This window comes from Balaenoptera musculus, chromosome 5 (genome assembly GCF_009873245.2).
Source record: "Balaenoptera musculus isolate JJ_BM4_2016_0621 chromosome 5, mBalMus1.pri.v3, whole genome shotgun sequence".
Taxonomy (NCBI): Eukaryota; Metazoa; Chordata; class Mammalia; order Artiodactyla; family Balaenopteridae; genus Balaenoptera; species Balaenoptera musculus.
In genome coordinates this window covers 19466361-19482059 of record NC_045789.1, presented here as the reverse complement: position 1 = coordinate 19482059, position 15699 = coordinate 19466361, and the positions used below count along the sequence as shown (strand labels likewise).

The window sequence follows — 15699 nt, the reverse complement described above, 5'->3', positions numbered from 1 at the left end:
GGAAGAGATGGGGACTTGTTGCATTTCTTCACACTCCCCATCTGACCTGAGTGAAAATGAAGCTCGGCGGGGGGAGAGGGGGAGTGTACAGTACAGATGCCAAAGCGGCAGCCAGGACTGGGCTAATCACCATTGATCAAATTCAATTCCAGGCATTACCCAGGTCCCCAGGAAAGTTAAGAGGAGGTAAAGATATCCAATAGAGAATAAGTTATATCCAAGCAAATAAATCACAGAATGGCTGTAAAAATCCAAAATAATGACCAATATTTAGCCTACAGATGTTCATAACAGTTGATTTTCATAGCAAAAACCTGGAAATTATGGAATTGGAATATGGAATAATATGGAATAAAACAGAAGATTGATTAGATACTTGTAAGTAAAGCTACAGAACAGTATACAATGGCATGGCAAATACTCATTGTTATGTGAAAAGAGCAGTTATAGAACAGTGAGAACATTAGAGCACTTTACAATTAAAAATATATATATATATTATGCAACCCAGATATCCTTAAATTCCCTAAACTTCAGAGTCACCAACTGAAATAACAGTTGAAATTTCTATTCCATTAGATTGTCAAGAAGTCTAGATTTTTTTTGGACCATTTTCCCTTTCGTCTGGGGGTTACTGGGTAATTCTAAAAATATTTCACACAAGATTCCTGTTTTTCCTTGTCCCTTTAGAGATTCCTTCCCCTCACTGTGGGCAGCTGTTCTGGGCTCTTCTGCTGATCACTTTTCTTGCCGTCTCCTTACCAGCTTCTCCAGGCTGCAGCTGCTCTCTCAGTGCTCTGGCCCCAAGTATAGCCCAGACATACCCAGTACTAATGAAAAAGTGATCATTATCACATTTTCTATGCCCCAATTACTATCCTAAGCACTTTATTTTTCACAAGGCCCTACGAGGATGGTATTATTATTAACATTGTTTTACAGATGAGGAAACCAAGGCACCAAAGGCTTTCTTAACTTGGTCACAGAGCTGGAAAATGGCTGAGTCAGGATTCACACGCAGGCCTTCCAGCTCAAAGGCACTGCTTTTATCTGAGAAGCTACCATGTCTTCACTAACTCCCTAGTGTATAGAAACTAGGTGGTAACAGTCAATAAAGTGTGACTGAGGGTGGGGAAGAACAGGAGGGAGTTGAAGGAAACATAAAGCTGAATTTTGCATTTCATGGTTCCTTAATGGCCAGCCTAATCCTTACCTCACAGACTCGTGATCTGTCTCAGGGTCTCGTCCACATCTCCCCACCCCTGCACACACACACATACACACACAGCCCCCAGAGGGCACTATGCTGACCATGTTTCCAGTATCCCTGGTCCAGGTCCTACCCATCTTCCGGGGGGCCAGACAGGGTGGCTCTCCTACTGATGCTTCAGATTGGCCTCCCAGTCAACATGAGGATTATTTGAGGAAGGCTTTAGGGAAGAATCTTTCTTTGCTCTTTCGGTTTTTGGTGGTTCCAGATGTTCCTTAACTAGTGACTGCATAACTCCAACCTCTGCCTCCATTTTCACAGGGCCTTCTCTATCTCTCTCTTCTGTGAGTCACTTGTGAGTTGTCATTAGATTTAGGACCTACCTGAATAACCCAGGATTGTTTTATCACGAGATCCTTAATTATACCTACACGTAAGATCCTTTTCCCAAATAAGGTCACATTCACAGGTTCCAAGGGATTAGGATATAAACACATCGTTTGTTGGATGGGGCCACTATTCAACCCGGTACAAGGTCATGGAGCTTTTAAACAAGATACTGTGACAAGGGAATCAGTGCATGTGCATGTGTGTGTGTGTGTGTGTGTATGTGCATAAGAGTTAAAAGTAATCTTTGAGCCTGTTTCTAGCGTTTCCAATTGAAACTCAGCTGACTTGAGCAAGTTCCCCAGGATCACACAGAGAGCCAGCAGCAGAACTGGTACCATGTTTAGAAGAACTGAGAGAAATGTTGCATCATCAGCCTGAGCTAATTTGAGCTTCACAAAATTCAGACTTAAATGAATGAGCTATTTGTTTCTCATGCTGCAAGTCCCTCATCTGAATAAAAGGGAAAAAATAGAAATGCTTTTTGAGTTCCTTGGGGAAATTTAGGATTGGCTTACTTCAGATCACCAACCAACAAAACAGAAAAGGGGAGATGATACGTTGACTTTTTCCAGCTTGTGGATCTAATTACTATCAATTCCTATCAAGTGATCTCTCTAAAGCTGAGATTCACCTCTGTTACTACTCAAAACCAAGTGTTTCTTCAATGCTATACTGAAAATGGATAACCAACAAGGACCTACCATATAGCACAGGGAACTCGGCTCTATATTCTGTAATAACATAATTGGGGAAAGAATTTGAAAAAGAATAGATACATATATATGTATAACTGAATCACTTTGTTGTACACCTGAAACTAACACAGCCTTGTTAATCAACTGTACACCAATATAAAATAAAAAGTTTAAAAAAAAACGCGAGTGCTTTTTTTTTTTAGCATCTTTATTGGAGTATAATTACTTCAAAATGGTGTGTTAGATTCTGCTTTATAACAAAGTGAATCAGCTACACATACACATATATCCCCATATCTCCTCCTTCTTGCATCTCCTTCCCACCCTCCCTATCCCACCCCTCTAGGTGGTCACAAAGCACCGAGCTGATCTCCGTGTGCTGTGTGGCTGCTTCCCACTAGCTATCTATTTTACATTCGGTAGCGTTTAAATGCCCATGCCACTCTCTCACTTCATCTCAGCTTACCCTTCACCCTCCCCGTGTCCTCAAGTCCATTCTCTACGTTTGCATCTTTATTCCTGCCCTGCCCCTAGGTTTTTCAGAACGTTTTTTTTTTTAGATTCCATATATATGTGTTAGCATACAGTATTTGTTTTTCTATTTCTGACTCACTTCATTCTGTATGACAGACTCTAGGTCCATCCACCTCACTACAAATAGCTCAATTTCGTTTCTTTTTATGGCTGAGTAATATACCATACTATACATGTGCCACATCTTCTTTATCCATTCATCCATCGATGGACAATTAGGTTGCTTCCATGTCCTAGCTATTGTAAATAGAGCTGCAATGAACATTGTGGTACATGTATCATTTTGAATTATAGTTTTCTCAGGGTATATGCCCAGTAGTGGGATTGCTGGGTCATATGGTAGTTCTATTTTTAGTTTTTTAGGGAACCTCCATACTGTTCTCCATAGTGGCTGTATCAATTTACATTCCCACCAACAGTGCAAAAGGGTTCCCTTTTCTCCACACCCTCTCCAGCATTTATTGTTTGTAGATTTTTTGATGATGGCCATTCTGACCGGTGTGAGGTGATACCTCATTGTAGTTTTGATTTGCATTTCTCTAATGATTACTGATGTTGAGCACCCATTCATGTGTTTGTTGGCAATCTGTATATCTTCTTTGGAGAAATGTCTATTTAGGTCTTCTGCCCATTTTTGGATTGGTTTGCTTGTTTTTTTGATATTGAGCTGCATGAGCTGCTTGTATATTTTGGAGATTAATCCTTTGACAGTTGCTTCATTTGCAAATATTTTCTCCCATTCTGAGGGTTGTCTTTTCATCTTGTTTATGGTTTCCTTTGCTGTGCAAAAGCTTTTAAGTTTCATTAGGTCCCATTTGTTTATTTGTGTTCTTATTTCCATTTCTCTAGGAGGTGAGTCAAAAAGGATCTTGCTGTGATTTATGTCATAGAGTTTTCTGCCTATGTTTTCCTCTACGAGTTTTATAGTGTCTGGCCTTACATTTAGGTCTGTAATGCATTTTGAGTTTATATTTGTGTATGGTGTTAGGAAGTGTTCTAATTTCATTCTTTTACATGTAGCTGTCCAGTTTTCCCAGCACCACTTATTGAATAGGCTGTCTTTTCTCCATTGTATATTCTTGCCTCCTTTATCAAAGATAAGGTGACCATATGTGTGTGGGTTTATCTCTGGGCTTTCTATCCTGTTCCATTGATCTATATTTCTGTTTTTGTGCCAGTACTATACTGTCTTGATTACTGTAGCTTTGTAGTATAGTCTGAAGTCTGGGAGCCTGATTCCTCCAGCTCTGTTTTTCTTTCTTAAGATTGCTTTGGCTATTCAGGTCTTTCGTTTTTCTATACAAATTGTGAAATTTTTTGTTCTAGTTCTCTGAAAAATACCATTGGTAGTTTGATAGGAATTGCATTGAATCTGTAGATTGCTTTGGGTAGTATAGTCATTTTCACAATGTTGATTCTTCCAATCCAAGAACATTGTATATCTCTCCATCTGTTTGTATCATCTTTAATATCTTTCATAAGTGTCTTATAGTTTTCTGCATCCAGATCTTTTTCCTCCTTAGGTAAGTTTATACCTAGGTATTTTATTCTTTTTGTTGCAATGGTGAATGGGAGTTTCCCTTAATTTCTCTTTCAGATTTTCAATCATTAGTGTATAGGAATACAAGAGATTTGTGTGCATGAATTTTGTATCCTGCTACTTTACCAAATTCATTGATTAGCTTTAGTAGTTTTCTGGTAGCATCTTTAGGAATCTCTATGTATAGTATCATGTCATCTGCAGTGACAGCTTTACTTCTTCTTTTCCGATTTGGATTCCTTTTATTTCTCTTTCTTCTCTGATTGCTGTGGTTCAAGCTTCCAAAACTATGTTGAATAATAGTGGTGAGAGTGGACAACCTTTTCTTGTTCCTGATCTTAGAGGAAATGGTTTCAGTTTTTCACCATTGAGAATGATGTTGGCTGTGGGTTTGCCATATATGGCCTTTATTATGTTGAGGTAAGTTCCCTCTATGCCTACTTTCTGGAGGGTTTTTATCATAAATGGGTGTTGAATTTTGCCGAAAGCTTTTTCTGCATCTATTGAGATGATCATATGGCTTCTCTCCTTCAATTTGTTAGTATGGTTTCTAACATTGATTGATTTGCGTATATTGAAGAATGCTTGCATTCCTGGGATAAACCCCACTTGATCATGGTGTATGATCCTTTTAATGTGCTGTTGGATTCTGTTTGCTATTATTTTGTTGAGGATTTTTGCATCTATGTTCATCAGTGATATTGGCCTGTAGTTTTCTTTCTTTGTGACATCTTTGTCTGGTTTTGGTATCAGGGTGATGGTGGCCTTGTAGAATGAGTTTGAGAGTGTTCCTCCCTCTGCTATATTTTGGAACAGTTTGAGAAGGATAGCTGTTAGCTCTTCTCTAAATATTTGATAGAATTCTCCTGTGAAGCCATCTGGTCCTGGGCTTTTGTTTGTTGGAAGATGTTTAATCACGGTCTCAATTTCAGTGCTTGTGATTGGTCTGTTTATATTTTCTGTTTCTTCCTGCTTCAGTCTCGGAAGGTTGTGCTTTTCTAAGAATTTGTCCATTTCTGCCAGGTTGTCCATTTTATTGACATATACTTGTGTGTGGTAATCTCTCATGATCCTTTGTATTTCTGCAGTGTCAGTTGTTACTTTTCCTTTTTCATTTCTAATTCTATTGATTTCAGTCTTCTCCCTTTTTATCTTGATGAGTCTGGCTAATGGTTTATCAATTTTGTTTATCTTCTCAAAGGACCAGGCTTTAGTTTTATTGATTTCTGCTATTGTTTCCTCCTTCATTTCTTTTTCATTTATTTCTGTTCTAATCTTTATGATTTCTTTCCTTCTGCTAATTTTGCGGGGTTTTTGTTCTTCTTTCTCTAATTGCTTTAGGTGTAAGGTTAGGTTGTTTATTTGAGATGTTTCTTGTTTCTTGAGGTAGGATTTTATTGCTATAAACTTCCCTCTTAGAACTGCTTTTGCTGTATCCCATAGGTTTTTGGTCGCTGTGTTTTCATTGTCATTTGTTTCTAGGTATTTTTTTATTTCCTCTTTGATTTCTTCAGTGTTCTCTGGGTAATTAAGTAGTGTATTGTTTAGCCTCCATGTGTTTGTATTTTTTACAAATTTTTTCCTGTAATTGATATCTAGTCTCATAGCATTGTGGTCAGAAAAGATACTTCATACAATTTCAATTTTCTTAAATTCACCAAGGCTTGATTTGTGACCCACGATATGATCTATCCTGTAGAATGTTCCATGAGCACTTGAGAAAAAAGTGGATTCTGTTTTTGAATGGAATGTCCTATAAATATCAATTTAGTCCATCTTGTTTAATGTATCATTTAAAGCTTGTGGTTCCTTACTTATTTTCATTTTGGATGATCTGTCCATTGGTGAAAGTGGGGTGTGAAAGTCCCCTACTATGATTGTGTTACCGTTGATTTCCTCTTTTATGACTGTTAGCATTTGCCTTATGTATTGAAGTGCTCCTATGTTGGGTGCATAAGTACTTACAATTGTTAGATCTTCTTCTTGGATTGATCCCTTGATCATTATGTAGTGTCCTTGTCTCTTGTAATAGTCTTTATTTTAAAGTCTATTTTGTCTAATATGAGAATTGCTACTCCAGCTTTCTTTTGATTTCCATTTGCATGGAATATCTTTTTCCATCCCCTCACTTTGTCTGTATGTGTCCCTAGGTCTGAAGTGGGTCTCTTGTAGACAGCATATATGCGGGTCTTGTTTTTGTATCCATTCAGCCAGTCTATGTCTATTGGTGGGAGCATTTAATCCATTTACATTTAAGGTAATTATCAATATGTATGTTCCTATTACCATTTTCTTAATGGTTTTGGGTTTGTTTTTGTAGGTCTTTTCCTTCTCTTGTGTTTCCTGCCTAGAGAAGTTCCTTTAGCATTTGTTGTAAAGCTGGTTTGGTGGCGCTGAATTCTCTTAACTTTTGATTGTCTATAAACGTTTTAATTTCTCCATCAAATCTGACTGAGCTCCTTGCTGGGTAGAGTAATCTTGGTTTTAGCTTTTTCCCTTTAAATATGTCCTGCCACTCCCTTCTGGCTTGCAGAGTTTCTGCTGAAAGATCAGTTGTTAACCTTGTGGGGATTCCCTTGTATGTTATTTGTTGTTTTTCCCTTGCTGCTTTTAATATTTTATCTTTGTATTTAATTTTTGATAGTTTGACTAGTATGTGTCTTGGTGTGTTTCTCCTTGGATTTATCCTGTATGGGACTCTCTGTGCTTACCGGAGTGGACTATTCCCTTTCCCATATTAGGGAAGTTTTCAACTATAATCTCTTCAAATATTTTCTCAGTCCCTTTCTTTTTCTCTTCTTCTTCTGGGACCCCTATAATTTGAATGTTGGTGTGTTTAATGTTTTCCCAGTGGTCTCTAAGACTGTCCTCAATTCTTTTCATTCTTTTTTCTTTATTCTGCTCTGCAGTAGTTATTTCCACTATTTTATCTTCCAGGTCACTTATCCGTTCTTCTGTCTCAGTTATTCTGCTATTGATTCCTTCTAGAGAATTTTTAATTTCATTTATTGTGTTGTTCATCATTGTTTCTTTGCTCTTTAGTTCTTCTAGGTTCTTGTTAAACATTTCTTGTATTTTCTCCGTTCTGTTTCCAAGATTTTGGATCATCTTTACTATCATTACTCTGAATTCTTTTTCAGTTAAACTGCCTATTTCCTCTTCATTTGTTTGGTCTGGTGGGTTTTTACCTTGCTCCTTCACCTGCTGTGTGTTTTTCTGTCTTCTCATTTTGCTTAACTTACTGTGATTGGGATCTCCTTTTCGCAGGTTGTAGGTTCTTAGTTCCCGTTGTTTCTGGTGTGCGTCCCCAGTGGCTAAGGTTGGTTTAGTGGGTTGTGTAGGCTTCCTGGTGGAGGGGACTAGAGCCTGTGTTCTGGTGGATGAGGCTGGATCTTGTCTTTCTGCTGGGCAGGACAGTGTCCAATGGTGTGTTTTGGGGTGCCTGTGACCTTATTATGATTTTAGACAGCCTCTCTGCTAATGGGTGGGATGTGTTCCTGTCTTGCTAGGTGTTTGGCATATGGTGTCCAGCACTGTAGCTTGCTGGTTGTTGAGTGGAGCTGGGTCTTAGCGTTGAGATGGAAATCTCTGGGAGAGCTTTTGCCGATTGATATTACGTGGAGCCAGGAGGTCTCTTGCGGTCCATTGTCCTGAAGTCAGCTCTCCCACTTCAGAGGCACAGGCCTGACACCCGGCCAGAGCTCCAAGACCCTGTCAGTCTCACAGCTCAGAAGAAAAGGGAGAAAGAAAGAAAGAAAAGAAAGGAAGAAAGAAAGAAAAGAAAGAAAGAAAGAAAGAACAAACGAACGAAAGAAAGAAAGAAAGAAAGAAAGAAAAGAAAGAAAGCGGGCTTCCCTGGTGGCACAGTGGTTATGAATCCGCCTGCCAATGCAGAGGACACAGGTTCGAGCCCTGGTGCGGGAAGGTCCCACATGCCGCGGAGCAACTAAGCCCGTGCGCCACAACTACTGAGCCTGCGCTCTAGGGCCTGCGAGCCACAACTACTGAGCCCATGTGCCACAACTACTGAAGCCCGTGCACCTAGAGCCTGTGCTCCACAACAAGAGAAGCCACCGCAATGAGAAGCCTGCTCACCGCAACGAAGAGTAGCCCCCGCTCGTGGCAAGTAGAGAAAGCCCGTGCGCAGCAATGAAGACCCAAATGCAGCCAAAAATAAATAAATAAATATTTAAAAAAAAAAAAAAAGAAAAGAGAGAAAGAGAGAAAGAAAGAAAGAAAATAAAAAGAAATAAAGTTATTAAGATAAAAAAAATTATTAAAAATAGAAAAAGGTTAAAAAGTAATTTAAAAAAGGAAAAAAAATAGAAAGAAAGAAAGAAGAGAGTAACCAGACCAAAAAAACAAATCCACCAATGAAAACAGGTGCTAAAAATTATACTAAAAAAAAAAAAAAAAAAACGGCCAAACAGAACCCTAGAACAATTGGTAAAAGCAAAGCTATACAGACAAAATCACACAAGGAAGCATACACATACACACTCATAAAAAGAGAAAAAGGAAAAATACATATATATACCTATATATATAAAAAAAAAGGAACAGAGCAACCAAATCAATAAACAAATCTACCAATTCTAATAAACTCTAAATACTAAACTAAGGTGAACTTAAAACCAGAAACCAGTCAGTCGCATATAGCAAACCCCCAATCTACGGTTGCTCCCAAAGTCCACCTCCTCGATTTGGGATGATTCGTTGTCTCTTCAGGTATTCCACAGATGCAGGGTACATCACGTTGACTGTGGAGATTTAATCAGCTGCTCCCGAGGCTGCTGGGAGAGATTTCCCTTTCTCTTCTTTGTTCGCACAGTTCCCGGGGTTCAACTTTGGATTTGGCCCCGCCTCTGCGTGTAGGTCGCCTGAGGGCATCTGTTCTTTGCTCAGACAGGACAGGGTTAAAGGAGCAGCTGATTCAGGGGCTCTGGCTCACTCAGGCCGGGGGGAGGGAGGGGTACAGATGCAGGGCGAGCCTGCGGCAGCAGAGGCCAGCGTGATGTTGCACCAGCCTGAGGCACGCCGTGTGTCCCCCCAGGGAAGTTGTCCCTGGATTATGGGACCCTGGCAGTGGCGGGCTGCACAGGCTCCAGGGAGGGGAGGTGTGGAGAGTGACCTGTGCTTGCACAGAGGCTTCTTGGTGGCAGCAGCAGCAGCCTTAGCGTCTCATGCCTGTCTCTGGGGTCTGCACTGATTGCTGCGCCTTGCACCTGTCTCTGGAGCTCCTTTAAGCAGCGCTCTTAATCCCCTCTCCTCGCGCACCAGGAAACAAAGAGGCAAGAAAAAGTCTCTTGCCTCTTCGGCAGCTCCAGACTTTTTCCCGGACTCTCTCCCAGCTAGCTGTGGCGCACTAGCCCCTTCAGGCTGTGTTCACGCCGCCAACCCCAGTCCTCTCCCTGCGATCCGACCGAAGCCCAAGCCTCAGCTCCCAGCCCCGCCCGCCCCGGTGGGTGAGCAGACAAGCCTCTCGGGCTGGTGAGTGCTGCTCGGCACCGATCCTCTGTGCGGGAATCGCTCCACTTTGCCCTCTGCACCCCTGTGGCTGCGCTCTCCTCCGTGGCTCCAAAGCTTCCCCGTCGCCCACTCCCATCTCCGCCTGCGAAGGGGCTCCTAGTGTGTGGAAACCTTTCCTCCTTCATGGCTCCCTCCCACTGGAGCAGGTCCCATCCCTATTCTTTTGTCGCTGTTTTCTCTTTTTTCTTTTGCCCTACCCAGGTACGTGGGGAGTTTCTTGCCTTTTGGGAGGTCTGAGGTCTTCTGCCAGTGTTCAGTAGGTGAGCTGTAGGAGTTGTTCCACATGTCGATGCATTTCTGATGTATTTGTGGGAAGGAAGGTGATCTCCACGTCTTACTCCTCCGCCATCTTGAAGGTCTCCCTCCCGAGTGCTTCTCAATTGTTCTCCTGGCTCTGAGAAGAGATGTTTCATTCATCAGAAGAAGCGCTATGCATTTGATGTTTAAGGCTTCATTAAAAAGGTTGAACGAGCATTCTCTGTTGTTTGCATATCCACATTAGATATTTCACAGATATTGAGAGGTTAGGGTGATAGTTTATCTCTGACTTTTTGTTTAATGAAGGAAAAATTACTGTAGGGTGTGAATAGAGAAAAGGGGGAAAATGAGCGTTGGTGTGCCCTTTTTTAAAAAGTTAAAGAATACCTAAACTTGTCAAAGGAATATATCAGGGTGGTTGGGTGGGTTGTGTGTTTTTTTTTTTTTTTTTGGGCAAGAGGGGATTCAAGATTGTTTTCAAACTGATGTTGCTACTCCAACTCTACCAATTCCCTCCTAAAGAGATTTTTATTCCAGTCACAAGGTTAAAGTGCCATGTTCACCACGAGGTGGCGACAACATGCCATCCACAGACTTGACTGTGTCCAGGTCAGCTAGAGCATGAAGAGCCAGAATGGAGGCAGCAACTGCTGTGGTCAGTTTCCTAAACTAATAAACCCTTTAGAAGGTAAAACTCAATGAAGACTTATGCATAGTCCTTTCAAAAAGATACTCTTGATAAATTGGAACATCTGCTTCCACCAGTAGATTGCTTTCACTAGTGGAGTGGACCTTCTACCTCTTGGATAAGCAGAATGAACAATTAAAATAATTTCTACAAAACTGTCTTACAGAAATGTGAGCTACCATTGACTCAAGTTATTATTTCAGGTTGACTACCTTTAGAAATATGATTCTCAATCCTGGGTGTGCCAAAGAATTACTTGGGGATTTTTTTCCCCAGGAGGCTTTCCAGATATATGGGTAGAATCCACCCTCTGTGATAGCACAATAAATATTTACTGAATGCATGAGTGAATAAAAGAATACACAGGACAGGTAGGGAGTTGATGAGAACAAAGGGTACTGCCAGACTCTTTTGGCTGGACCATGCACTGGCCTGGAGAAAGCACAGCAAAGCTCCCAGCAGTGACAGCCATGGTGCTTCCAGAAAAGTTGCAGTTTGGGTAGTTGCAATAACCCTGAAGGACCTGGACACTAACAGACCTTGTCAAAAGTCAGTAGATTGAGAGTTTCCCCAGAGAATACTGAGTTTATTAATATCTGGCACTAGGACTCTATATCCAAGTTGGGAAAAACAGCTCGTACATCTAATCTATGGCTGGTAATCCTAGGGCAAATGTTAGCATCCTAGCCCTAAGATTTTCTAAGTATTTGCTTTCTTTGAAGGCTGATCAGATTGGTCCCTGGGTGGCTGTGGAGCAGAGGAGGGCCACAGGGTGTAGCACAGGGTGACCTCTGCCCAGGATCGTATCTTGCCCCTTGGGGTAGGCTCAGAGCCCAGGCTGAATATCAGAAGCACCTGAGTAGGTTTGTAAAAATTCTGGAGCTCTGAAATAGGACCTGCAATTTGGTTTTTTTTTTCTTGTTTTTTATTTTTTTATTTTTTATTTTATTTATTTATTTTTGGCTGTGTTGGGTCTTTGTTTCTGTGCGAGGGCTTTCTCTAGTTGCGGCAAGCGGGGGCCACTCTTCATCGCAGTGCGTGGGCCTCTCACCATCGCGGCCTCTCCTGTTGCGGAGCACAGGCTCCAGACGCGCAGGCTCGGTAGTCGTGGCTCACGGGCCCAGTTGCTCCGCGGCATGTGGGATCTTCCCAGACCAGGGCTTGAACCCGTGTCCCCTGCATTAGCAGGTAGATCTCAACCACTGCGCCACCAGGGAAGCCCCTGAAATTTGTTTTAAAAAGCCTTTCCTGGTAGGGTGATGCAGAGTCAGGGTTGGAAAAAAAAAAATCTCTGTGGAGCCAGGCCTCCAGCAAGATCTGCTCTGTAGCCAGGGGGTGCTGACTGTTCCTCCAGCACTCAGCTGCCCCGTCCCCTGTTCACACTGGGTTCACACAAGGCCTGATTTCAGTACCTCCACGTTGGCCTGAAATGTTACAGTATTGAAGGCAGACTTGACAGCTCATCTGCTCGTTTATGATCAGCTGGGCATCATTTTCTTATTCTTAATAGCTGACATTAATTGAACAATTACATGTATTCTAACTATCCTATGAGATAGAAACTACTATTATCCTTATTTCACAGATGAAAGAATTGAGTCTTACAGAGAAGTCTTGGATGGACCACAGAGCTTAGAAATGGCAGAACTGTGACCAGAACCCAGTTGTTTGAAACCAAAGCTTCTGTTCAGCCAAACCTCCTCCAGAACACATTTCTGTTAGCTATGATGGAAGGCCTCGTGGAAGAACCTGATTGATAACTATACACATATACATGTAATATAAACAAAATCTTATGAAGCTTGGAAGCAATAATTGTGGAAGTGTAATAACTATTTTATCATTTCTAGATCTAGCAGGAAATAGATGCTACCTCCAAGCTGAATTATTGAGAAAAGTTTAATAGATGGTAAGGCTGTGGACAGGATTTTTAAAAAGCAACAAACAAAAAGTGGTCTAGTACCCTGGAGTGAGTAAGGGGGGCTTGGGGTGTTGGGAGGTGGGAGAGGGAGCATTTACTGGAACCAGGAGAGAGATAGAGCTGCACAGAGAGGGCGTCCTGACAGCGGCTGTGGCCTTTGGTACAGGGACCCACAGGGAAGCACCTGGGAAATAAATCCTCAACCCGACTCTTTACCTCTTCTTCTGCCTATGATCCCCCCTTGGCCAAAACACAGCCAGAAGGCAAGAGAGTCCATCAACGTATCCAGTTAGTGAGCCTTCCCTGAGGACAGAGCAGGGTAGAGAGGGAACCTTGGGGAGGAAACAGGTGATACCCAGAAGATTTGTATGAACTTAAAATATGTCTGTAGACATTTGGGTTGAAAAATGAAAAGTATTACACTCCAAAATAATGATTAGCATCAAAAATAAACAAAATTATCCTAGCAAGTACCTATTACAATGTGCATTTTAATTACATTACCTTCTTCAAACTTTAAAACACCCTTTCAAAGACATGCTTCGTTTACTGGGGCTCTGAAAAATGTGGTAACTTGGTTAAAGTATATGGCTAGTACCTGGCCAAGCTCAGTCTCTAACTCCAAAACCTATGATTTTTTTTTTCACTCTAAATCACCGAAAATGAACCAAACTGAATATGTGTAAGCCAATCATTTTATCTAGAAAGACCTAAAAAGATGGGAAGAAAAAATATAGTAAATATTTTTTCGATGAATCATTAATATTTAAGTTTTTATAATGGATCATTTAAATATAAAAAAATTATGTTGCTTAGTCTTATCTCATTTTTCTCTTTAAAACGAACTATTCCAACCCCATGGTGCACTTGAAAAAGTTAATAATTTGTTTACTCTGATGAATAATTTTAGATCCACCTAATTTGTTTAGTTGACTTTCACATCTCTACTCGGGTAGATGGAGAGAGGGAAGAAGCAGAATCTGCATTTACATAGTGGCTGTGCATGAGCCACTTAGCATGAGCTCAGGTTGGGCTTTTTGAACTAGGATTCAAAAAAAAAAAAAAAAAAAATAGGGAAGGGAAGAGCCCCTGGGCATTGTTGAAGACTGTAACTTCAGATGCAAGGAGGCCATCGCCTCTCCTTCTTTCATGTTGGCAGAAATGTGGCCATATCTCTGATTTTCAAGCATATTCTGATATAAAATATTCTGTTTCTCTCTTTCCATAAAGCACTGAAATGTTTCAGAAAATTCCTACATGAGTGTCCAAATTAAGCCTCCAAGATGAGGTCCGAAGTATTAAAGGGAGGGACATCGCCAGCATCAAAAGCAAACCCTTTATTAGACTGTGTTTATTTTTAATTAGGAAAATAAAATGCACTATATTTGGGGCGTAATTAAACCTTTTATTTTTAAGTTAGAAGTTTTTTGTTTTGAAATAATCCAGGGTGAGTTGCAGACTTGTTCTCAGTTTAGTCCTCCCCCACAGGATTATAGCTCAGACTTCATTTAGCCACTAGCTTTTGCATGTTATGCAACCCTGGGTCTTGTTGTCAGTGAGAACTGCCATGCGGCTCCATCGTGTCACATACTGTCATTCCTTGGACCAGAAAAGAAAATCACGGCCACAGTTCTGCCTGACCACAGGTCTTCAACAATGCCCAGGGCTCTTACCTCCAGAAGTGCGATTGGCTGAGGAGCTTCCTATTTAGCCTAAGACAGGCACCCACTGCTCATCTCCAAGTGCCCTTCCTTTTGCTTTTACCACTTAGAGTCAGTTTGTGTTTTGTACTTATATATTTCCATTTTTTCCCAGGTATAGAAGTGAAAGAGTGCTGCAACTGTGTCCTCTGAGAAAAACTGGCAAAGATAAGCCAACCCTTGAAGATGCTATATTTGACCCTGATAGTGAAATCAAAAATGGTAAAGGATCCAATAGCAGCCTTGGAAGGGCAGCAGGTACAGGTAGCATTTCTCTCAAAGTGTGGTCTTTAGCATGAAGTTAAGTGATCCAAATAGATGGTTTTGAGCTGTGCTTTCCAAACCATTTGTGGTGAAAACCCCTACCTTCCCTCCCCAACTCCATCATGGACTGATCCTTTTGTAAAATATAATATAAATGAATTACTAGAAAAATGAAATAAAAAAACAAAGACATGCAAAATACTAGCCAGATTCAACAGACATATACTTACTCTGTCAAATTGCTATAAAAATTTCTAAACACTCTCAGTATTGGTATTTATCTCATCACATTGCTCCAGAGTTAAATGCCTTACTTTTATTTCAGCTTCATTCCTGCCAAGCACTGACACACAGCCAGCTCTATCCCAGGCAGAATAACCATGAAGGTCCAGAGAGCTTAGAAATTCTAGCCCAGCTGAGCCAAAATAAAATAAAAGTCTAGCCTTTTGTTTTTTAGAGACAATCTTGGCATCATAAGGAGAACTTTGAGAATTCAAAGAATTCCTTTAATTAACAATGGCATACTTCGCTCTTATAATAGCAACACTAGCTGACTCTATGATCTAAATTTGTTTCCTGTGTGAATGTACCAGAGGAGAATTTACCTTTGCAGTATGGTACACATACACCTGTGTGTAAAACCAGACTATTTTACTACCTGTTGGACCAAGGGCAGGTTATCTGAAATCTTCGATAGCCAGTTTTTTTAATGCCTTCCTCAAAGTGTCATTGTAAGTTTTCAATAAAAAAAAGTCCATGTAAATTGATCATATATTAGTATCTGGCAGGTAGTAGGGTTACTTAAATATTAACTCTTGCCCCTATTTCCAGGGCTATCTCCCTAATATGCCCTAAAATAGCAAGCCAGCTGGCATCTATTATAATGGATTGTGGACCCATTCTGATTAATTGGTGCCCATGCCTTTCAGGTTTGATAAATATTCTGAATATTACGTCTGTCCATTATGTT

The 15699-nt window shown here is 40.8% G+C and overlaps 1 protein-coding gene across 1 annotated transcript in view; it reads left to right on the top strand.

Moving 5' to 3' along the window:
* LOC118896070 (all-trans-retinol dehydrogenase [NAD(+)] ADH7-like) overlaps positions 1–15699 on the top strand; it is a 40613-nt gene that overhangs the window by 4242 nt on the left and 20672 nt on the right. The window contains 1 exon segment of the mRNA XM_036853801.1: positions 14581–14723. Within this exon segment, the coding sequence (XP_036709696.1) occupies positions 14581–14723 (143 nt within the window).